Source organism: Furipterus horrens, unplaced genomic scaffold (genome assembly GCF_987537825.1).
Source record: "Furipterus horrens unplaced genomic scaffold, mFurHor1.1.pri manual_scaffold_9, whole genome shotgun sequence".
Classification (NCBI taxonomy): Eukaryota; Metazoa; Chordata; class Mammalia; order Chiroptera; family Furipteridae; genus Furipterus; species Furipterus horrens.
The window spans coordinates 41,392,298-41,417,771 of record NW_028327179.1 but is presented as its reverse complement, the minus strand read 5'-3'; the positions used below and the strand labels follow the sequence as shown (position 1 = coordinate 41,417,771).

The 25,474-nt window shown below is 33.2% G+C and overlaps 1 protein-coding gene across 1 annotated transcript in view; it reads right to left on the bottom strand.

Annotated features, from left to right (window-relative positions):
- Positions 1-25,474, bottom strand: part of SEMA3A (semaphorin 3A) — a 216,703-nt gene that overhangs the window by 155,454 nt on the left and 35,775 nt on the right. Inside the window, exon 2 of the mRNA XM_090287280.1 lies at positions 1,167-1,324. Within this exon, the coding sequence (XP_090143406.1) occupies positions 1,167-1,324 (158 nt within the window). The remainder of the gene's footprint in view (positions 1-1,166; positions 1,325-25,474) is intronic.

The following is a 25,474-nucleotide window of genomic DNA, read 5'->3' as shown; positions in this document are numbered from 1 at the left end:
AGGTAATGAATCAAAACTCTTTATACATAGTCAGAATTTTAGCGTTTTGGTAATAGAAGCAAAGTCAGTCTTAGGTTTGGTACTGTACTCAAGAGATCTTCACATCTTTAGAAATCTGAATCAGCTTTGAATTTAAATCTTCTTTTTATCCCAAAAGCAATGTTCTCCAAACAGAACAAAAGCTTTTGACACAATTAGCTTACTTTTTAAAAAGTGTTGTTCAGTCTGTTACAGTTTATAAGAATATGAGGCACACCACTTTAAAGCCCTACTCGTTTAGAAGCAAAACTAATGTACATAAATACTGAAGTGTATGCATTCTAAAAACATGTTAAACTAGCACTTTTGTAAAAGTTATTGCATAAATACATTTGTTCTTTAAAGAAATAAGCCCAGATATATCGATTGTGGGAAAGTGGTTAATTTAGAGTATAACATATAGACTCAGTAGCACAATATCCACTAATTTTCAATTACAGTTTATTTTCCAAACTGTACAGTTTATTAATTAAATAAGCAGAAACACTATAAAGAATGAGGATAAAGCTGACAAATGACTAGTGTCTAAATGACCACATATGTAAAAACCTGACACTGAAAATTGATCTTCCAGATAAGTGTTTGGCAAACATTTTGTTTAAAAGGCCAAATAGTAAATATTTTTGGCTTTGTGAGCCAGATTATCTCTAACACAATTACTCAATTCTGCCATTGCAGAATGAAAGCAGACATAGACAATATGTAAATGAATGCCAGTTTTCCAATAAATTTTATTTAAAAGCACGGTTGACATACCAGATTAGGTATATGTATAATGATTGATGAACTCTGCATTTGCTGGCAATATAGAGATGTATACATTTATGTATACATACATATATACATAGTACATGAAATCAATTATAATATATTTCTATAATGGTTCAGGTATTTATTTACTTTTATGCAAGAAAAACTGATATTTTTGAAAATACTATAGTTTCTTCCTTGAGAATTTTATAGTTTACTGCATCCATTGATCTGTGACAGTCAAATCAATGCATTATTTTTGTTTGCATCTGAAAAGATAAAATATTCATTTAAACAAATTTTCAGTTGTCACACTGTCATGTAAATTCTTGAGATGCTTCAAAAGTACTACAGTGCATATATTAGAATAAAGATACCTTTTGAAAATCCTTGATATTAACCAGGTTGAATGAAAATATGTGATCCTTTGCTCCAACATACAGCCTGCTCCGTTCCTCATCCAAAAGAAAGGTATGATAACTAGAACTGTTGGCCAAGCCATTGAAAGTGATCACATTGTTGGATTCCAACATTTCTGCAAGGTAAAAAAGCAAGACATTGGGGGTTAATCTGGGGTCCTACATTAGCATAGATTTGGTACATGGTGATCTATTGCCTGTTGTAGTTATCACTCAATGGTTTCTCTTCACAGTACTAATAAATATACAGAAGCCAACTTTTTAAAATTTCATTGAAATGGGAATTAGAGTCATTAGTTTGCTGATACCATTCTCAAGACCCGCACTACTATAGAAGAAAGTGAGAGAAAAACCTTGTGCACACAACTGGTCTGGTGGAATCTCTCCTTTTAACAGTTGGTTCGAATGGTCAGAATTACATATAAAAGGCCTTTAATTTTACAAAGACTGGTGTAAGTGGCTTAATTTTGCTCCAAGTCGTTAGCTAGAAGGATAAGCATTAAGATCAATGAGGAAAGCAGAGGTAGTGTGGGGAAACATTGTTTAGCCTCCTAGTTTGTTGGAGGCCTCACTTTATTGCAAAATTTTAATCTTTTCTGACCATTAAATCATTAACTCCACTATTCTTTGTAATATTTTGTAACTAACATATATAAAGATTCCAAGTTAGCCTTTTGTAAAAACATGGATTAAGTTAATTTCACTATCTGACCTCAATTTTTCAGTTTGTTAAAACTCTCAATTTGCTTTTGCTGTGAATGGGCAAGTACTGAATTTATAGACCTATACTTTACAGTTGAAAAATATTTTCATATACAAATAACATTAATTGTAGGTTCATTTTTTGTAGAGAAAGGTAATTGTTGACAATCAGCAAAGAAGTTTTCTTTAAATATCTGCTTCAATCAAAAATTATGTACATAAATCACCCTAACTCCGTTCCCAAGGGCTAGAAATGTTGAAGATTCTCCAAAACTGTCTCCTTAGCCAATGATTCAGATTTTTTCCAGCACACACAGAATAGAACCCTTTCACCAGCATTCATAAAATGTAGAAAGTGTCTTCCAAGGAGAGGAAGTGGCAATGTAGACCCTTCCTCTGTCCCAACCCTGATTCCTGGACATTAGCCATTTGATAAATTTCTTTAATTTATCTATTTCTCCTGCTTTGAAATATAATTAAAAATATTACTTTAATAGAGGATAAAGTTCATCACTTTAATTTAGCATTGAAGGTCTGGTCTCCACCATTTGAGTTTAGATGCCACCCAATCCTCTTCCTCATGTCCTTTATCCTGCCACTGTGACACAGCAGTATCCACTCTTACAAGCTGGTTCAACATGCAGCCTCCAATCAGTTCTCACATATTTAATTTCTTTGTAACATTTTGCTGAATTACTCATAACTAGTATCACATTGTCAATTATTACAATCACTTATATAAATGACTTTTCTACCAGAATTAAGATTCCCTCATGCCAGGAAACATATAATTAATAGCCCATCATCTTCAACTCATGTGGCTTCTTTTCTATATTACCCAGTCAGTAATATTAAATTGAATGGCTATCTATTTGTATTCCTATTATATATCTATCTATGTATCCTCTCCATCTATCCATATCTTATACAACATTACAGGAATTGTTAACAAACTTTTAAATGATTTAAAATTTCATGAGAAACAAGTCAATAGTGAGGCTGGTCTTATCTCCACTCCCACAATAAAAAAAAAAAAAAAGGAAAAGAAAAGGAAGAAATAGATCGAGGGATCTATTTATGTGAGTCATATCTGAAATAAATACGAACTATTAGTCTCTAGAGAGAAAGAACAGAGAATCCACTACATAATAACTGAATTTAAGTGTCATTCCTCTCACCAGTGTCCAAGTGATTGCAAAGGATTTATACATGACTGAAATATAGGTACTCTGAGCTATGTGATAATGAAAAGGGCTACTACCAGAGGCAGGGGCTACAGCCATGCATATATTCTTGCATTGATTGAATGGCTATTTAAGGAGAGCTGTTCATAAAATAGACTAGATGTCATTTAGTTTTTCTTCCAGTTCTAATCCCTACTCTATAATTCTACTCTAATACCAGAGACCAAACTGAATAGGTAAGCAAAAAGGTTGGGGGGAACTGGGTGGGTCTAAACCAAGACTCAATGATTGATCAGTGGGAGGGTCATTTAAGACACACACGGTTAGACTTTAATTGGAAATGTACAGAAACTATGTAAGTGAGCTCTAAGCATCAAGTAAAAAAAGTTATAGGAAGACAAATACTAAAGCTATAGAACATAAAGTCATCCAGTTATAGGTAAAAACACTAGCAGCACTACTCTACTTATTTACTAGCTGTGCAAACCAGAGTGAGTTCCTTATAATACCTACGCCTCGGTTTTTTCGAAGATGGGGTTAATAATATATCTTCCAAGAGTTATTGTGAAGGTGAAATTAGATAATTCATCTAAAATACCTAGACAATAGTTGGCATAGTAAACAGTTAAAGATTACTTGTTTATATAAGTAGGAAATTAAGATCCAGATGGAGCAGACAAAAACAAAAAACAAAAAAAACGCAACTTTTCTACCTAACAAGTGTACTAACGTGTTATCAAATCAGTAATTATATATGGTGGAGGGATAAGTAAGAATAGCAATATGCTCTTTGATTTACATTGATATTAAGTATAATGGTCATTAAGAGCATTGGAATATTTTTTGTTTGCCAATATATGTATCCTGAATTATAAATGACAAATATGATGACTTTCTATATCATCATTCCAAACAATGAAAATATTTATCCAATTGAAAAATATGTTACAGTTTGAATTTTATAAATTCATTCAGGGAGAATTATTGGTTCCTAGGTACAGACAACTTAAAAGTCTTTAGTAGTTTTTTAAAGAAATCACTCTGGAAGCAAACTACACTACAAAAACTGTTACTGCAGGATCATTTCATTAAAAAGAAGATAATATTTTCCTGAAGTATGTGTTAGCAGCTGTTTTCCATTGCTTTCACATGTACTTAACCTTGCCTCATCATTCCTTTTGCTCCAATTTCTTTAGATGCTCCCCTCTCTCAGGGACTCTTTACATTGCTTTATTCCTCAGAGAAGAGCCTTTTTGAGACCCTCATGGCAGTGAGCCATGGCAAATTCTGGATTGCTTAGGTTTACTCACCACTTTCCAATCCAAAAGCATGTAGGTTAAAATTAGAGATTTTTTTCTCTAAATCTAGATCTCACATTATTTAATATTTTGTTTTTCTATTTAAACTTATGATTTTGTTTTTCCTGTATGTAGACATATTCAGCTGCAATTGACATTAAAGGAACTTCAACTTTGTCTCTACTTCTTCACAATTTTAGGTGTTTCTTTTCAGCATCTGTTATGTGACTCTTACCATTACATAAACTGGCATGAGAACTAAAATAAATACTCAGTCGTGTGAGATGTTTAATATACCACTCCCTTTTCACATATTTACTGTGTTCACAACCACTCAAACAGCAACAAATGTTATTCTAAAGAGCAACCTAAATTTCTATAGAAACAATTTGACTATGATGAATCCCAGTAGGCCAATTACACCTTTTGGGTGTAGTGGAGTATTTCTCTGGATGAGACAGTACTTTGACTTCTACATTACCTGTCCACCATAAAGAGAAATAAATGTAGAATTGTAATCAAAAGTGCCACTTCAGATAAATTCTCATTAATGAACTGTGTATTCTTTCAATTTAAATGTGGTTGAAAAAGCATTCTATTTATTCCAGATTCACCAAATGATTTTGTGTTTCTATGATTTTCTTAATGACAATACAGAAGATATACTGATCATATGGCAAAGCAAATAGTTTGTGCTCAGTAAGCACTAGCTAGTATAACACTTACTATTATATAATAGAAGAGAATGTAGACACTAAACTTAAGTATATAGATATTCTGGAAAGAAAGCTCAATTTCAGTTCATATAATTTTAAGCAGCAGTGTGGCCAGTTACAAATAGATGATAGTTCCAAAAAACAGTCTTATGAAATTTAAGATACTAATGTATAATATCTATTTAATTACTTCTTTTTAATGACATAGTTCCAAAAAATAGTCATGAAATTCAAGATAGTTATATATAATATCTATTTAATAATTTTCTTTGAAACTAACAACATAGATCAAAAGAAGAAAGTAATCATAATTGATCTAGCCTTTAATCAAAATATCCTATCAAATGGTCATGGTGGGTAAACCATGATCTTTTCTAATGAGTCGATTTTCATTTTCATCCTACTCATTTATTTATAAATGTTGTTAGCAACCACTATCAGTACATTATCAAAATTATTGAAAAATTATTGTAAAAGCTAATGCTTTTCTCATATATTTATGTTAACACATGAAAATAAAAAAAGATGGAAAAATTATATCAAAATCATACGTGACTATTCAACTCTATATAATAAGGTTATATGGGTCTTAAGATATTATGATTACTTTTAGGATAAACACATGTTTACACAGATGTTTACATTACAATGACTGGGTCAGATTCTCAAAAGACAATGAAACGAATATTGACTTTTAGAATGTAAGACTGTCCAGAACTAAGCTTTTTATAATAGGATAGCAAATTGTTACTTGACCTTCAAATCTAAACAATAGCCACCCTGTTCTTTATATTTCTGATTTCTGTTACATTTCCTTCTTTCTCTCTCTCCCTTCTTTTCCTCCCTCTTTTTCTCTCCGTCTCTCATTCTCTTTTCTTCTCTATCTTCATCCCCATCTCTATCTCTTTGTTTTATAGCATAAAAGGTAATAAGACATTATCAGTTGCTGGACTCAAATGAATTGCCTGTATTCACTGATGGCTTTTGATTTATGTCCCTTTCATAAAAGAACTTTGTGCTTTCCATAGATCACTCAAAAAGCCTATTTAAAGCAGTCAAAGGCTGCGTCTGTATTATGCAAAAAGATTTTGACTAAATGATGACCACATGCAGGTATTTGTAAATACTGGAAATTTCATCAGTGGCCAAAAATTTAGACTCTATGTCCCAGTGCTTTCTAGATTATATTTTAAATTTCATAAACTAAAATCATTTCCAAAAACAAAATAGGGCTGAAATAAAAGTTGCCAAATTTTTATGGCATTTAAAAACAAAATAGTAAGTACTTACTATTATAACATCATACAAAAAGGAGAAAGCATGTTATTTAACAAAAAGGGCAGAAAGACCAAAAACACAAACACAAAGAATTATTTTTAGAGATAAATAAATTTATATTGTGGAAAAGTTCATCCTATTTTCTTACTTTATTTTTATTTCACTAATGACTAGTTTTTAAAGCTTATGACTCAGAAGGTAAGTACCTTTCCACAGGTTTGTGTTTGGGAATTAGTGCACTAACTTAAACTGTGTGGATGATGAACTTGACTCTTAGCATACCTGGCCAGTGCATCTTGTCACGGCATAGAGAGATCCAATATTAATGACTGTCCACATGCTTTTATTTATTTGGTGATGCTGAATAATGGCTCTCAATTTACAAAGTTTGGTGAGTACTGTTTCAATAATTTTTTAAAAAATCTATCTTCTAAATTCAATAGCAGTAAACACACAAAATATGCATCAGGTTTATACATTCTAGTCCGAAGTTAATTTTTACCTAAACTACTTTTTCCAACCTGTGCCAGCAATGACAACACTGTAAAACACAATCCCATCATCTCTGCCTAGAACATTCCTTCAGGTTCTTCTTCTAACCTATTTCTTTGTATTTGCTGATAATATGATCTTTAATGGCTCCATCACATTGAATTTATGCCAGGAATTTCCTCTGCCAAATGCTTCTTATTCATAGTTGATGTAAGTAATCAGCTTTTGACTTGGAGAGACTCCCTGATCAAGGTACAAGTTACCCACAATTGAACTTGGGACAAGTAAAGATCCATTCTGAGCCTACGCCTACCTTCCATGCTTCTAGACCCCATGGAATATACAAGCTCCCTGAACCAGATGGTGAGGGAGAAGGAATACATTTTCCCTTAAATATGTATGTAAAACCTCAAGAGCAGGCCTATCTGTTACTTAACCATGATTTAATCTGTTTTCTACTTTGTATAATGTAAAGATGTGTTTACAATTTAACCTGATGATTCAGATTTTTATTATTTAATGGAGTCATTCAATGGACACATATACATTGCTTATTATGTGTAACACATAGACTATGTCTAAAAAGTTTGTGGAGTATAAAGATTAATAAAACTTTGGAAATTAATACCAATGCCATCAGAGAAGCAAAAGCTAAATGAACAACAAAGAATAATTATAAGTAAGGAAGGTAATAGGAGGGAAAAATTAATGTCACAAGGAGAATTGAATAACCACTAGAGAAAAGGTTTAGCAGTTAAATTTGGCCTTAAAAAGTGTATAGGACTTTCACCAGCAGAAAGAAGAGTTATAGAGAATTCCATGCAGAGGACAGGAATAAAGACCAGGAGATAGATATAAGGGCAAATGCCAGTGAAAGAAGTTTTAAGAGTCTACTATGTGCCCAAAACTGCTGAATGGTTTATAAATATATCCATTTAAGATTCACAACAGTACTTTGAGATGAAAATATTTATCTTCATTTTACCTCATGAGGAAATTGACTCAGATAGATATTGAGAGTATCCTAGGTCACAGAGCCTGTGTGATGTAAAGTCAAGAAAGCCACTTCCACCTGACACCAAAGGCCAGGCTCTTTGTTTCATGCTCTGTATAACTCTGAAGAGGATAGAATTATTTAGAATAGTAAGAATTTATTGTTGAGGAGAAATGTAAAAAGATATAAAAATACATCCTAGGGAACACAAAGAACTGACTGGTGAGAAGTTTGTTACCTCTCATTATCACATAACTTTTCTTAGTTAATAGTCTCTTAAATATTTGTTGTTTTATTTGATATGCATTTGGTCTTTTTATACTGTAATAACTCTGTGAGTAATCTCTTCTGCAACTACTGATTTCGCCATGAGCAGTATTTTGACATGTCTCAAATGTATATCTTCCAAGATATATTTCCCTCCAAAGGCCAAAGACTTTCTAGAAACCTCTATTTAAATATTGCACAAAATCTCAAGAGTCTGAGAGTTAAACAAAACACACTCCCTTTTGCTTTCTTTCTTCATTACTGACGTCATCATCTTTCTGCATGTTTGAAAGCTGGTTGCAAATATCACTCATCCAAAAAATTATGCAAACCATAGCCTCTTCATCATCTACAGACCCAATCCATCGCTTCAGTTTTGTTTAACACTATAACAAGTTCTTCTACATTTTTCTTTTGATTGTATATTCATTATCAGTGTCATAGATCAAATCCTCATGATATCTTTCCTCTATTATAAATAGGTTCCAATTCAACTTCCTCTTTAGGTTTACTTCAATAAATGATGTTATGTACTGCTGCCAGAATTCTTTCTACAAAACAAATACAAGTTTCTTCTGGTAAATTTGAGAGAAGAAGCCATGTATACTTTATTTCCCTTCCATTGAATCTCATGGGGAAGAAAAGGAGGCAAAAAATATCCATATTAAATGAAGAAAGAAAACAATAACAATGGAATATCAAGTCACAAATTTTTCAGAGAATATATCCAATACAGAGAAGCCTAAAACATTTTGATATAGAATGTTGAAATCTGGCACATATCCATATATTCCAGGTAGAATAGAATTAATAATAAAAGAGTTACCTTTCATAAAACTTTATTCACAAGTGCTTTATTACAGAAACAAACTTTAGGTGTCTATATGGCTATAAAATAATGGGAAAATGTCCATCAAGAGTGGAAGTACAGCTAAAGTACAAACTCAGAATCATCACAACTAACACGTGCATGCCAGATACTGTTTTAATGAGACACACACACATGATATTTATTATGTGTGCTTTATCCTTTTATCAAAGAAACTACTGTAGGTAAAATACAGGGAAAGCAGGAATGGAAGGTGTGAATGTCAGACTTTTCCACAGAGTGTTTTTGATGGGGTTTTACAAAAACACACCAATCACCAAAATATGAAAGAATGATTTATTTTCCCAGGAGGCAATATTTTTAAAATTTTGGGGCTTGTTTTCAAGTCAAACCAACAACTAACTGTCAACTGTAAACTCCTCCAGCTCACTCCGTCGTCACTATCAGAGGGGATAAAAAGTTCACCAAAATGCAATTAAAGAGCCCAGAAAGGAAGAATTGATTGAGCAAAGAGAATTAAATATGGTTGTCAAAGTTTCAAACTAATAATAAAATCAAATTTTATTTAAAAGAGATGAAATTGATTAATGAGAAGATAACAGAAATGAAAGGAAATAAGACCTAAAATTATACATATCTGCAGACTAAAATGTCACTATTTTCCAGGAAAATCTAATTTTACATAATGATTAATTATGGAACTTACTTAATAAAGGAAGAATATATTTGGACTCCTTGAACAAAAAGCAGGTCATTCACAGAAGGGAAGTAATCGGGTGGCTTCACACTTGTTCAAAGCAAAATTATATGCCAGAAAACAAAAAAGGATATTGTGAAAATACCCAGGTGAAAAATAGGTGACTCACTAAGTTTATACCCCGCAGACTGTGTTTCAGGAAACAGAGAAAGTATCAAATAATTTCAAACATGCAAGGTTTATAAATATAGAACACTTACCCATTCAAGAAACTACAGCAAGAGCAACCTAATAAAATTCATTCAAACAAGGCATGAATCAAAATCAAGAGCACAGATGCTATATCACTTGCCTTTTAAAACCTGCTTAGAAATCTCCAAAGTCTATGTGATTAGAGCCCTTTGTATATTCCATATTTTCTTTGCTCATTCACCAATAGTGTATAACTGTGTGCACCTATATATTTAATGATATATACATATAGTGTTACATGTACAGACACAAGATTATCTCCACAAACTCAGTAACATGTTATCTATAGTTACCATAGCTCAGAACACTGCCTATTGTCCTCAGTGCTCTTCATTTTCTTTGTTCACCTGCTCAGGAGAATCTGCTAACCTTTCAGAATCTAAATCAGGCCTCTCCTGTCACTTCCCTGACCTTCTAAGTGATTGTATACCATGCCTTCCTTTGTGAAACACAAAGCCATGTACAAATGTAAATTAATCACTGCTTTATTTTCTTACTCCATTTCTATGATTAAACTATGCTGCTTTTACTTATTTTTGTATTCTTAGTCCTAGAACCTTTCCCTAGAATATACTCAATCTGGCAATAAAGAAACATCTCAATATCTTCAGTTCTGCTTCGCTCAGTTATTTATTTTGTTCATTAGATTCCTCCTATAAGTGATATTATTTGAAACACCTTCTTTTTTTTTAATGCAACAACAACAACAAAAAACCCTCAGAAAAAGTAAATGTAATAACAAATACCTAGAAAAAAAAAAGTGTAGCAACAAATATTATATGTCAAATTATATACTGGCTTTTCTAGTTAGTCATATAATATATTCAAATTACCAATAAAATTTATGCAATCTAAACACCAAATTACTTACAACATGGCTATAAAATTGTAATAAAATAGCTCATTTAAAAGTCTCTGTGTTAAGCACTGTTGTCATTTTATGTCATAATCATATAAATAAAGTTTTTCAGAGTTCAGTTTAACTAGTAACATTAATCACAAAAAGTATTCCATAGCAATAGTAAAATTACTTGAGACGAATTACAGTACAGTGCTGGTTAAACTATTGATATAAAACAGAGTAATATGTAGTACTATGAACTAAATAAAGGAAGAATATATTTGGAGTCCTTGAATAAAAAGCAAACCAACAGTACTTGCTTTATAGCACTATAGCAATAGTATTAAAAGCTACAGCTTATAGCAGTAGTTTAACTGGTCCCATGTATTCAATTTCTCTCAATTTTAGTACGTTCTTCAAGGCATCACCACATATATTGATGTGAGCATATTTCAAAAATGTAATGTTTTTATTAAAAACAACAATAGCACTTTAACCTACAACCATTACCTTAGTCAGATCATCTTAATGAACATTGCAGTCCCTAATCTTCCTTTGGTACCATATTTTATGCCTTTTTCCATAAGTTCCCATAACTCTATCAGAAATGGCCAATTTATGCTTCTCTAAACCTGGCCTGCCCCCTCTTGCTTCTACTCTATTTGCTCTGCTCTTGTACTTCAAGGTGGAGTTGGAAGCCGTCTCTTCCAGGAAAACCTTGAGAATTAGCCAGTATTACTCCCTCCTCTGATGCCCCACCAGCTTTGATCATAAGACACACTATTGCAGCGGTCCCCAACCTTTTTGGCACCAGGGACTGGTTTCATGGAAGACAGTTTTTCCAAGGACCAGGGTCGAGGCGGGGGATGGTTTCAGGATGATTCAAGCCCACTTCCTGCTGTGCTTCCTGGTTCCTAACAGACCAGATTCAGTACCTGTTTGTAGTCCGGAGGTTGGGGACCCCTGAAATGCAATAGTAATTGCATGCCACTCATCTGCATGGACATTACGGTACATGCTTTAGTTCTCTTACATATAAAGTTAGCATAGTGCCATAAGGGTCTAATTATATGTGAAGGAAGTGGTTAACTAGACAATTAATCATTGAATTTGAGATCTAGAAGGATCTTTAGACTATAAGGTCTGATTACTGCCATTTACCAAAAAAGCATAAGTGACTTTTATCATTAACAGTTGTTTTCCTAGTTCTCAATTCAATGTTCTTTGTAAATAAATTTCTAGGAAAATGTGACTTTAAATTTTCTGTATATTTTTTGCTGCCTGATAGCTCATATCAATGAGGTTTTGGTAAAAGTATATACTGAAAAAATAAAAGTTGCAAACAATTTAGAAAATAATGCATAATATTTGTTTTTACTTATTAGAAGACTAACAGTGAATTTAAGTGTCATTATTACATAAAGTAACTAAATGTAAGGTGGACAAAAATGATTGATACAAATATGCATTGCAGTTGACCACTCAGTTCTGTGCAAGATGATTAATCACTAAAAATTTAGAATTAAAGTGTAAATTCTTCTTTTACAATTCACATTAGTTTAATTTACACCTTTGAGTGATGGGCTAGTAATGCAGAGATTAAAATTTTGTTTTTAATTCTGTCTTATGTCTTAATTACTTATACGGCTCCTTTACAGTCAGCTCACCAGCAAGTGTTCATTAAATGCCTATGAGTGGTTAAGTACTGTATTAGTATTAGGGAAGTTAAAAAAGGGGAGAGGTGGCTTATCTGATGAACACAATTGGAAGTCTGTTTTTTTCAGGCAGTGTTTGTCAATTATATACATATACTACAGTATATATTTCAGCTTTTCTTCAAATCATTATCATATTCCACATGACTATAAAAAAAGCAAATAGTTTTCTGTTATTTCAAAAGTGTATGTTTCATTTTTTTCAGTAAAAACAGTGTTGAAAATATTTACAAACAGAGAATTCAGTAGTTATAAACCACTTAGTCACTGCTATCTGAGTGCATACCCACTATAACAACTTTTTAAAAACTGTTTCAAGATGATTAATTTGGATTGTTCTAATGCTAAACAAATGAGATTTTATTGAAGAAAGAAAGTGACTTCTTTTATCAGTATTTTTCCATCATAGGACACATTTATGTGAGTGTAAACTTATGGGAGAACATATTTATTTCAGCGTTCATGGAGAAAAGAATCTGTTTAATTCTTAGAGTTGGAATGTAGTGAGGACACAAGAAGTCCAGAAGATTCTATAGACATTCTCAAGAATCAATCCAGTAACCAAGTCAGAGAAGCAGGTGTGTTTGGCCAGGGATAGGAATTACCTAAACCCTAATTGTGGTTAACAGGTTTTTACTAGTTTATTAAATGAATGTATAAATTAATTTTTGATTAGGTGGATAAAGGGGACATGTTTATTAGCCTGTAATAGTGCATATGGGTTAGATAACACATAATTTATCTGGTCTCTTCATTCTTTAAACTGCATAGTGTTTGGGTGTCACAAACAAATGTAGTTTGTCAGTTAAAAAATTAAAATTGTTGATTAGAGAGGTTATTTTAACCCTTTGAGTGCTGATGTCACTGTGAGTGATGCTGACAAATTTTCCCAAAAGTTCCAGCGTCACTCCCAGCTGCTCTTTTTTTTTGATGACAATAAATGTAAACAACAATGGAATAATTTGTATTTTTTTGTTTTTTCTCTTTTTTTTTTGTACCTCAGGTTATATATTGATATAATTTTTTCTCATGTTGATCCAAATTTAGAATTATGCATGGCACTCAAAGGGTTAATGTCTCTTTGTGGGGAGGGAGAAGAAAGAGAGGGCATTCATATGGCATGTCTAAGCATGTCCTATTCCTTTAACTCGAATAGATATATTTTGATTATGAAGATTTCTGGTTTACCCATAAAAGGATTTTGTTTGAGTCAGATTTCCCTGCAGAGGGATGGGAAGGAAATGGGAGAGAAAAGTGTTGAAAACCAGTGAACTCAAAGAATCTCTACATAAAATCATACAATGTGTTATAGGTATATTCTAACCTTAGTGACAATAATATTCTATTTATGGGGGAACACTATAAATATTTTCCCCTAATAATGCATTTAATTTTGGAGTAGTTATATTTCAGATTTTATTAAGTAATATAGGTCAGATGCCTTAAAGAAACTAGTTCATAACAGTTCATTGACATTTTATAATTTTGACATACACAAATAAAATGGAGAAAATTGAATTATTCTACAGATAATTGGGGCCAAATTCAGTTTTTCCTATATTCTGCTCCACCCAAATAATTCTTTTCTAAAAATTATCTGATGGTATTAATTCTAAAATTTATTTTATACAGAAAAAAATAGAAGAATTTTATCACATAAAAGATGAGGCTAGTTTAAATTGTTCTATTTTCTTTTCCACACACATTCTGCTTTAAATATATTCTAATCTGGGATTGAAGTTAAATATAGTATGAACCACGTTTGGCACAAGAGGCCTAAGGGCAACTCAGTGATTTCCTGGGATGACACTAAAAATCCAACATGTTTGTTGAAAATCTTTGCTCTCTCAGGGGTCATTAAATCAGGCACATCCCTAGGTCAGATAGGATGGCAGACTCTAATGATTCTCTAGACCAGTGCAGGACACATAGACATTTATTGCCACAAGGACAAATTTCAAATTCAAAACTAGATTTGCCTCTTCTTCAAGAATAGGTAAAAAAGTTGCATAAGTCAATGCCTTATGAAACTGCCTCTTTATACTTCTTCATCAAAAAATGTGACCGTTTTTGCTTTTACAAAACAACAACAAAAAACTGAATGAAAATACTAATAACAAGGTTAGAATGTGTAATAAATGTCGTTTAGCGTGAAGTACAATCTCTTTTCAATCCCTGCTGGACACAGCACATTTTCAAAATGAGACTCTCCCATTATTATGAATGCAGAGAATAACATGGGTAAAGTTTGCCTCTAGACATGAGGGGAAAAAAGTGTTAGTGCTATTAAGTTCTAGTGAAACCCTCAGAAGGGTTCAACATGAGCAACAAAAGTCATGTCACATTACCTAAGATCACTGATTTCTTAATACTTTATTTTTCTGATACTTGTTTATTTTGCATATAAATAGTTAGGAGATTATCTCTTCCAATCATTTCTTAAGAACAATATTGTTACTAGTAAATTTTGGAATAAGTAATTTAAAATAATTTTATACCTTAAAATTGAAACATTTATTTATTTGAAGAAACGATAGGTATTATTTTTTAACTTTCTCTTCAAATTAGTAAATTCTTATGAAAATAAAGACTGATGAACACCCCCCTCACAAAATTTGCCTTAAAATCTAAGGTAATGTATTTTGCTATATCCCTAAGAGGCAATACCCTTTTAATAAGATTTCTAAGATTTTGAAAATATATTTAAATTTTATATTTTCTTGTAAAGGAATTATTTTTAAAAGGCATTTGTTTCTTATCAGGCTAAATGACACTACTGATAAAACTCAAAAGAAGCTAGTATTACTTTAAAAATTAAGGAAAAAATTCTAGCTTTTGCTAATTATAAATTACTTTATCATTCTAAACACTCAAATGGGGAGAAATTACTTCTACTTAAAAAAATAAAAAATTTAGTTTAAAAGTTCAGCTGAGTCTGTTTGATGAACTTAATGACTTCCACCTCATTTAGTAAATCAGAATCTAAAAAAAAGCTACACTCAACCCTCTTGATAGGCTCTGGAGTCTATCAGCCCTGCTTTGCCACTTCATTAGATGTCAAGAAGCAGTTAAGTGATATCGCTATGAAAGTCTTGATTCAGGTAGTTGAAAATGCTCATATTGCAAAAGTACCAATTACCAACAGACTTGAAGTCAAAAGGGGGTATATCTTGAAAAGCACATTATACATACACACACTCGGTTATCATCTTTGTAGGCATCAAAGAAAGAGAGATCTAACAATCAGTAGTTGACTTGTAACAGTCACAAAAAGTACACACATTGATTTAATATACACTGTAGCAGAATTATGATTGACTTTAAAACTCTTACCTTCCTAACTTTTGAGGGTAACAAAATAGAGATAAAAATGCATATTTTCTTCCCAAAGAAGGAACCATGAAATATAAAAAGTTGCATGTTACACTTGGTCTTATACTACTTTTGTGGCTAATCTTTGTTTTAACTAAACAATTCTACCATGAACTTCCCCCTTAATGTCAAAATAGTAAATGAGATTCAAATGCTACTTTAGCGAAATTTAATTTTAATTATATAGCCTTTTATTTCCTCTGTATCTTTCACCTTCTTGTTGTGGTCAGTAAACAGAAAACTAAACAGAAAAACAATTGGGGTATAAAATCTTAGATAATCCAAACAAAAATTAGAATATATTTTTGGTAACATTTATGTGACATAATTAAGGGGACTAAATGGTAATGGAAAAAAATACAACTAAAAAATTAAATAAAACAAACCAACCTGCTAACGGTATCTCTGTCTAATGAAAGCAAACATACATGTTAGTGAATGAATGATCATTTACTCACTGGTATGATCCATAAAAGATGAGTTTCCTTTGATGCTCAGTGGAATGAAAGATTCCATGAGAAAATAAATTTGGGAGAATATAATTATATCACTATATTATACTTCAAATTAAGACATTGAAGACTTTTGGAGATAGGGAAGTTTACTTAGGGAAACTATTAAACTTATGTTTCCCAACCTTGTATGGCACAGACCATTTAAAAAATACTTGCAGCCCTTCCTTTCTCCTGACACCCAGGGAAGACATGGGTGACTGATCACTGCACGCAGACTCCTTATGCCAGGCAGGCAGGCGGGCAGATCCAAATGAAGGGTGAGGCTGGTCCATGCCTTGAAGGCACTACCGTCTGAGAGCCAGGCCTCCGATGCTGAGAGAGTAGTTAGTGCCCAGGGTCCAAGCCAGGCCCAGGCAGTGAGTAAATGAGAACTAGGACTCATGTCCAGGCCCTACTTACTGAGCCGCTCCTCTTGGCCCCTTTAGAACAGGATCAAATTCTGGGTTCCTCGATCATGAACATGAGGATGATGGCTGGGTACCTTGACATGCCCTTTAAATAGAGCATTGCCCCTGGGCCGGGAAGGATTTGGTGTACAAAACCTCTGGTTTCCAAATCCGCAGCAGCTTTCTGAGCACCTGTTCTGTGCTAGGTCCATGATCTCTACCTGGGCCTCAGAGCAGCTGGCCTGTTTCCCTCCGGCTCCCTGCAGTGGCTTTGCTACTCCTCTGAGTTACGGGTTGACGCTAGACCAGTTCCCAGAGCTATGACGAGGGAAAACGGTGCACACAGCCCTCGCCTGGGTCCAGGCGGGAGGGTGATTCTCTACCAGGGAATTTCCTGGGGCTCTCTCTCTCTCTATATATATATATATACACACACACATTGTTTAGGGCAAGGATGGATGGAATGGCTGAGCGTGTCAGGGAAGGCGAAGAGTACCGCAGAATCGGGTTGGGAGCTCGCTGGCCCAGGAATCCCGATCTGGCAGGATCCTGGGAGTTTTACAGAGGCTCAAAAGGAAATAAAAGCTGCTTACACATTTTTTGAGGGGGCCATGACAGTGACAGTGGGAAATGTTTATTTACCGAGTAAAAAGGCTTCAAAATACATGAAGCAAAAGCTATAGAACTATACAGGGAAATGGGCAAATCCATTTTTATATTGAGATGTCAACAAACCTTCAACTAGAACCAACATACATATATGAGAATACAGAAAACTTAGGCAATATCAACCATCTTGACATTTATAGAACATTTATACATTTATACCTTCATTTCAAGTAAACATGAAACACAAGATAACCCATGTTCTGGGTCATAAAGCAAGTCTTAATAAATATAAATAATTCAAGCCATAAAGTATGTACTCTGACTGTCAGGGGATTTTTGATATTGATTTACTTCAAGGAAAATTGTCCTTTCATGCTGAAGCAGCATATCTGGAATGCTTGAGTCCAAATGTCCACCTCTCTTTGAGAGTTGTGGAATCCTTAAAATGACAGTAGCTAGTTTGATTCAATTTGTGTGCAAGACATTACATTTTTCAAAAGCAGCTGTTGTTCATGGAATATATCCAGGTTTTTTCCTCAGGATATAAACCAGTGACCTCATACTTCCAACTGAGGACCTATCTATCAACACTCTTTCCCATGCAAGATTTTCATTATGCCAGATCCTTCCTATGGCTGGATCGGCACTTCGAGGACATCGTAAAGTAGTGTCACTTTTAATTAGACTCAAATATGTTTAACTCCCAATAGATTTTATAGCTTTTAAAATTTAATCCAAAGTTTGTGGGAGAATTTGGATGTACTTTAGCTTTCATCAACTTTATACCTTCCTAGTGTACAGCTTTTACATTTTAAGAAGTTGTGTACTTTGGGCAGGTGTGCCTTCTTCTTCCTAAGCAATTTGACAGAAACGCTTGACCCCAACTAGGCTATCTTTTCCACTTTGGGAATTTCTCTAGGGTGGAAGATTAGAAATTGTGGCAATTTGTATCAAACATTGATTGCTTTAGGTTAGTAAATGCAGTCTTCTTCACTTCTTTATAATCGTTATAATGTTTCTTTATTATTTTTAGCTTCCTATATAAGGGAAGATGAAGAAGTCATAATATTTTAAATATATTTCTACTCTAACACACAATAAAAGTTTTTAAGAATGTATTCTGGTTGCTGATGACATTTCCTGAGACTTTCTTAAAGTTATACTACAAATACTTTTTCCTTATATTTAAGCAACATAGTATCACAAATACTATCAAGTATATGCAGTTTCACTGTAGGTTTAAGGAAGATCAGAAAGCTTAGTTTTTGTCTGAATAGCACATTGATTCTACACCCAGTTTATGAAGGGACTGCTGGCAAGATACTATGTCTTTCTTTGTCTCTGTTAGACCACATGTAAAATACCTGCCCTTAAATGTTTCTCAGGCAAACTTGAAAAGAAAAAAATAAATGATGTAATGTCTGAATCTCTTTAAAGACTTTTCCTTGTGGTGTTATAATGGTTCCAACTTTTAAAAGTTTCTATACTATCCTTTCCAATTGGAATTTTGTAAATTATAACAAAAACTTTTTCTTTTCGTATCATCTGAATCAAATTTTACCAGAGTTTACAACATAGTGCATCAGGGAAAAAAGAAAGAAAGAAATGATAGGGTTTATACTTTCTGACTACCTAAAGTGACAGAAGTATGCCACTTTGCTTATATGATGAAAAGTACTTGGTTACTTGCATTCTTCAAGTTCGAAATCTCCACCTGTGAACCTTAGTGCAGAAAAGTAGTCTTTCCCAACTTTTCCTCTAACAAGTAATTATGAACCCCTGAAAGAGTGGCACTTAATAAAATGTTATTGTTAGGATTCTTGGGTCATATTATGACATAAAATTTTGAAAATAATCTATTATAAAAATGTTTTAAATTAATGTTGCATAATTGAGTGAGACATAAAGATATAGTTTTATAACTTTGCTTGGTATTTATTGCCTGGATTGTCTGTAGAGGAATTATTTGTAAAATACACATTCCAATACTACATATGTGGCATGTTTCTGTGGGAAAGTTTGTATGTACCTAAGTCTGTATACACTGAAGATACACATGTCAAAAAGACATGAAATGTATGTGGGACTATTATGTTTTCAACAGCTGTGTATTCTAGCTATAGGACATTTTCTCTATATATTTATTTGAATGGAAGTCACAATCTTCCATTCTGACCAATAAAATGGTAATCCTTTCAAGAGCTTCTCAATTTCTTTTGTTTAAGGAACTCTGTATAACATCTGCAAGCCCCACTCCTTACTTGTAACTAACCTTTTCACCTAAAGGTGGATAAACAGACTTGAAATGTCTATTAGACATGCCAGCACTGATTTAAAATATATGAATGGAATCTTTTATTTTTAAAAAATTCTGCCTAAATTAGCAATCAGCATTGTAATTTTCAAGCTTGGTACATTTTGAGTAACTGACTGAATGCTCTATGCAATTTCAACATTTCCTGGGCAAAACTGTACTCTTTTGAAGGGCATCAGAAGGAATTCTAATCATTACATTTTTATGAGAATTAAAAGTTTCTATTTTTTTTCCTTCACACTGGTACCTCTGCTTCTCCAAAATTCTGATATCAATATTTCACAATATGCATGTTCACCTGTAAAAATGCAGGTATAACTATTAGCTATTAATTGTTTTCCATACTGTAAAATATATACATCCTTTGAAATACTGTACTTCACTGTTGAATGGTGAATAACATCTGCAGGAATCTCAAAAATCTTGTGTTCAGGGTCTGTTGATTGCAAATTTGAGAATCCGAATACCAGTTTTTCTTGTTGAACTACACACTACCTAATATCTAATAAGATTTAAGGGGACTCTGAAGGGTGTATCTGCTAGGAAAAAAATTAAAAGTTGGATTTTCCATTATTATCTACTACTACCAATCTAGTTCAAGACACCCTCACTATTACTTGGACTAATGCAACAGAATTCTAGATAAATTTGACACAATATATTGAACACAGAATAATTGGGCAAATCTCTTAAAATATGGATCATATCATGCAACTCCTTTGCTCAAGTTCCTGACATGATAGGGCCAGTGTCTTATGAAATCCTTCCTTCCTCACCACACTTAGAGCTATAGTGCTTTTCTGTCTTACATATTTAACAGATACTATGACTTTGGTTTAGATCTTCCAATCCCCCCTGACCTGCTCCTCTCTACTTGGCTAAATTGAACCTTATGTTTCAACTTAAATGTCGCTAATTCAGTGATGCCTTCCATGATGCAAGAATCTATAATAGGTTTCACTGTTAAATTTCTCAAGATATTCTGCTTGCTTCATAACATTTTATCATAGATAAAATTATATACATTTACTTTTACCATCATTTTGTTTACTGTTCCTCTCTTTAGTTAGACAATAACTTTCCTTTGGGTAGCACTAACTGTGTTTGTGTCTTCTCTACATAACTCATTGCCCAGCACAGTGTAGATACTCCACAATATTGATTAAATAAAATATAAATTAAAAAACAGAAACTATATGTTTCTGTCTCCCTCTCTATTTTTGTGACAAGAACACTTAACATGCAATCTGTGAGGTGGCGGGTATGTCTATTACCTTGATTGTGGTGCTGGTACCATTTGTGCTTGCTTATGTCCAAACTCATCCAATTGAACACATTAAATATATGCAGGTTTTGTATAAAATTTATAATTAAATAAAGCTGTGTTTTAAGAAAATAAAAACAACTAAAACAAGCAACCACTTTCATACATGGTAGGATGACTGTTACATATAAAAACAACAAGGACAATAACAATGAGAAACAAAGTGTTGGTGAAGATGTGGAGAAATTGGAATGCTTGTGCATTGCTGGAGGGACTAAATGGTGCCAAGGCTGTGGAAAAACAGTTTGGCAGTTCCTCAATAACATAAACATAGAATTACCACTCCTAGATATATATCTGTAACAGTTGAGAACAGCTACTCGGATACTTGTATACCAATATTCATAGCACCATTATCTCACTAGCTGTAAGGTGGAAATAACCCAAGCATTCATCAACTGATAAACGGATAAACAAAATAATGTATATACATACCTTAAAATGGTAAACTTCATGCTATGTATATTTTACCATAATAAAAACAAAAGCTAAAAAATATTATGTAAATTTCCATTACAATGGTTCTTCCATTGAGCATTGCATATTGTGTAATGACCTGAATTTTGCTTTTCTATTTCTAGAATTTTTAACATCGTTTTTTTGATAGAATATACTAGTTCTATAAGATGACAATAAAGAAGAAAAATGCAGTCATTACTTTTTTAGGTGACAAGTCATTACATAGTTGTATACAGATGGTCTGTGATTTATGATGACTCAAGTTTAAGATGAGTGAAGGTGATACGCACTGGTCTTTTCCCAGACTAACAATGCATGGTGCTGTACTCTGTCCTGATTCTGGACAGCACAGAGAGCTGCATCTCTGACTCAGACACGTGATCATGAGGGTGAACAACATATGTTTGACAGTGTACTGTGTGGCCAGGGTTTTTAAGATACTGTATTTTGAGCACATTTAAGTTAAGCTAGAGTTAGCTATAATGTTTGGTAGGTAAGGTGTATTAAATGCATTTTTGACTCATGATACTTCCAATTTACAATTGAGTTCTTCAGGAGGTAATCCCATTGTAAGTCAAGGAACATCTGTTATAGGTCACAGTGTGGTCTTAAAGTTAATTTTACAGACTAATTTTTAAAGCAATTTTATAAACAAGCCTAATGTTGACTTGCTGGACCTGGTAAACAATTCCTTTTGCATATCCTTAATTCAAAATATTTACTTTTTTGCATTTTTTTTCAAAGAAAGGGACTGTGTCTTTAGTTTGCCTTCCCTTCTTTATAGAAACCTTTTAGAATAATTTGTCACTGTGCATATTGAACAGCCACTTCAAGTCACTTTTCAAAGACCTAAGGGTACAATATTCATAAAATTATAATTCATATTTTAGTGCTTGATACAGTTATGGTGATACTGAAAGATTGTTTTTATACCAGTAGAAGTAACCAGTTTATCAGAAACTGCTACATCTTACAAGAGCAGAAGATTTTAAAAAAAAGAAGAAAAAGAAGTCTTTTTGTAGTTCCTTTTTTAATTTACAGTAATTTAAAAGAAATAAAGGGATTTTTTTGAAGAATATTACACATAGATCCTTTAAATAGTAAAACACTTTAGATTCCAGACTCCTACATGAAGATCTATCAGTCTACCTTTGCTCTATTTCCAAGGGAGATGACATAGTAATTGTGAGGGAAATAAAATTAGAACACCACCTCTTCACACCAGTTAGAGAAAAGCATTCTAACATTAAGGCAATTTGCAGTTTGAGAAGTGCATTACTTAGTGATACTATAATTCAATCACAGAATAAACTGTCAAAAATATGGAAAGGCTGTTTTAGCTCTTGATGCAATCTGAGCATTAATGCTTCTAGTAATTTTAGGACTAGAAAGACCCAATTTTACCATTAGCTTTAGATAATGCCTGTGTGCAAGTTGGGTGTGGACAATTGTGTTCTCATGAGTTTAATATTTTCACTTTCATAATTTGGACATTCTGCTCTTAGAAACCAGCAAAGGAACACTAAATATTGAGTACAAGAGTCCCACAATGGAAAGCATCAATTTCACACTAGATGGAATAAAAACAGGCATAAAGATTATAAGTCAGTCCCCAAAATACGATTCATAATTCAAATTTATTTCTGAAATAATGCATGTGCTTTTATACCTCAGGAAATAGCTATGAGCTCAATAAAACCTGAGGTAATGTAAACTTAGAATAAAAAATAGTCTTAAGGTGTATAGTGATTCTACGTTTATTCTTACTAACAAAATTGCACCAAATGTTGTATTGAAATATATTTAACTCTAGAGCATTTTATGAAATAAAAGGAAACAATTAATACGTATTTAGTTCTACCCTATGTGAGGTGCTCTTTCAGACCCTCTATATACATTATCCTTATAATAACTTCATGAGGCAGATAGTTAGACCATTTTTACAGATTGGAAGACTGCTGTTCAAAGAAGTAAAGAAACATGGTTAAGACCTCAGAGCCAGCCAGTGTCAAAGCTATCTGAACTTAATATCCCAATAGACCCTTATCACAAAAGGTCGTTGCATGAGTAGATGAGAATTCCTTTTGGTGGTTTTTAAAAAAAAATTCAATTCAGAAATTAAAATGTGAACATACAACCTTTACACTACAAACACTGCCTAGAGTGCACTCACGGGACACCAGGAGTACTGGCTCTTTTATGTTAGGAAAAGCAATGTAAGGTTTTTACTCTCCTAAACTATAAAAGTAGTTGGCAAGCCCGTGAAATAGGTGGCTTGGAGTTATGTGTGAAATGATTTTATTGTGCAGTGTATAAATTTCCCTGCTTTGGAGATTGTAGAAATACCTTGACTTATGGAAAGAACTACAAGATCCTTGTGGTTTAATGTTGGAATGGTACAGAGTGGATGCAGGGAAGGCACATTCATATGTAAAATATTTTTCATACTGATTTTATTTAAGATCAAGTAAGGGAAGGGTTTAGTCAAAGAACATGTATAAATGACTCATGGACATGGACAATGGGGAGGGATATGATTGTGGGAGAAGGGATGGGCTGGGTGGAGGGGAACAATGGGGGAAAAATGGGACAACTGTAACTGAAAAACAAAATAAATATTATATATAGAAAAAAATACAAATAGGTATTTAAAATATTGACAATTGTCAGGTGAGATAATATGAATGTATTCTGTTTCTTAAATACCCTTGAATGATTAACATTTAACTGCATTTAATGTTATTAATACTTTATTTTTAGCATGTTTATATGTCTATCATTAAAAGCAACAGCAATACAGCCAAAGACTGTTTGGCTCAGTATTAATTTTAATCTTGACCCTAATCCCCATCATGGCAGTTTAACTGCTTAAGTATACAGTATTTAATATTGGGTATTATTAGATTTACTTGGAATAAAGTGTTACTGAGAGAGCAAGGATATTCAGCTTCATATAATGCCAACTGAATATTATAAAGATAATATTTTAATAATTAATTTCTATATTAATGTGCAGATGTTCCCATATGCATGGAGCTTGCTCCCAAATGTCACTAAATTTATTTTTCTCTGATAAAGGAGTCACTATAGAAGCAATTTGATGCTGTCATTTTCTGTGACTGGCTAGTAGAACTGATGACATATGTGCCCTCTAGTGGATTGTGCAAATGTAGAGGTGGGGAGGGCAGGATGGCATGGGGGAAGTCAGGCAGAGTGCCCTGCTGGAGCCAAAATAATATCCAGACTTGGTTAATTTCAGAAATTGGAGTTGGGGTCTCCTCATCTGATTTAAGACATGGGAGGTGGGAGAGAAGAAAAACTTCCTAACAATTCTCAGTGATAAAAATTGGGGGATTATTCTAAGTACAGCAAGTTGTCATTCCATTTGTATTTTGGCCTAGATCCTTCTGGACTGGCAAGATCGAGAGAAATGTTTTATTTAAAAAACACTTTTCGAAATACATGTTTACAGTCCTTTATAGCAGAATGTTAGATTGAAAGGAAATGATTAGTTTCACTTTACCAATGAAGAACCAGAATTTGCGCATCGCAAGGTGTTAGAGGCAATGCCTTGTTGAGGAGTTCCGGAAAAGTTCACAGTAAACGGGGCCTTGGCAAAGTTGTAGTTAGATCTATGTAGTGCCACAAGGTCCACGAAGAATGAAGGTGCATAGCTACATAATAATAGCATTGTCTTGTCTGTAGTTCGTGCTAATTTGTTACCAATATCAAATCTGGGAACTCTCATTAATAATCAGGCAGACAGCTGCTACATGAAGGCTGGGATCTTGCATTAGAAGTTGTATACCAAGGTCAAGGGAATACAAGTAATTAATGCAACTGCTAGTAAGTCCCTTACTCAATTTATGAGTATGTGAAGGGTAAGAACCATTTAACTTTATTTTATAGGCAAACAAAAAAAAGGTATTAATGATAAAATTGTCAAAAACACAATTTTGTCCTGTATACCGAAAGGTTACAGATTCGATCCCCTTTCAGGGCACATACTTTTTTTGTGGGTT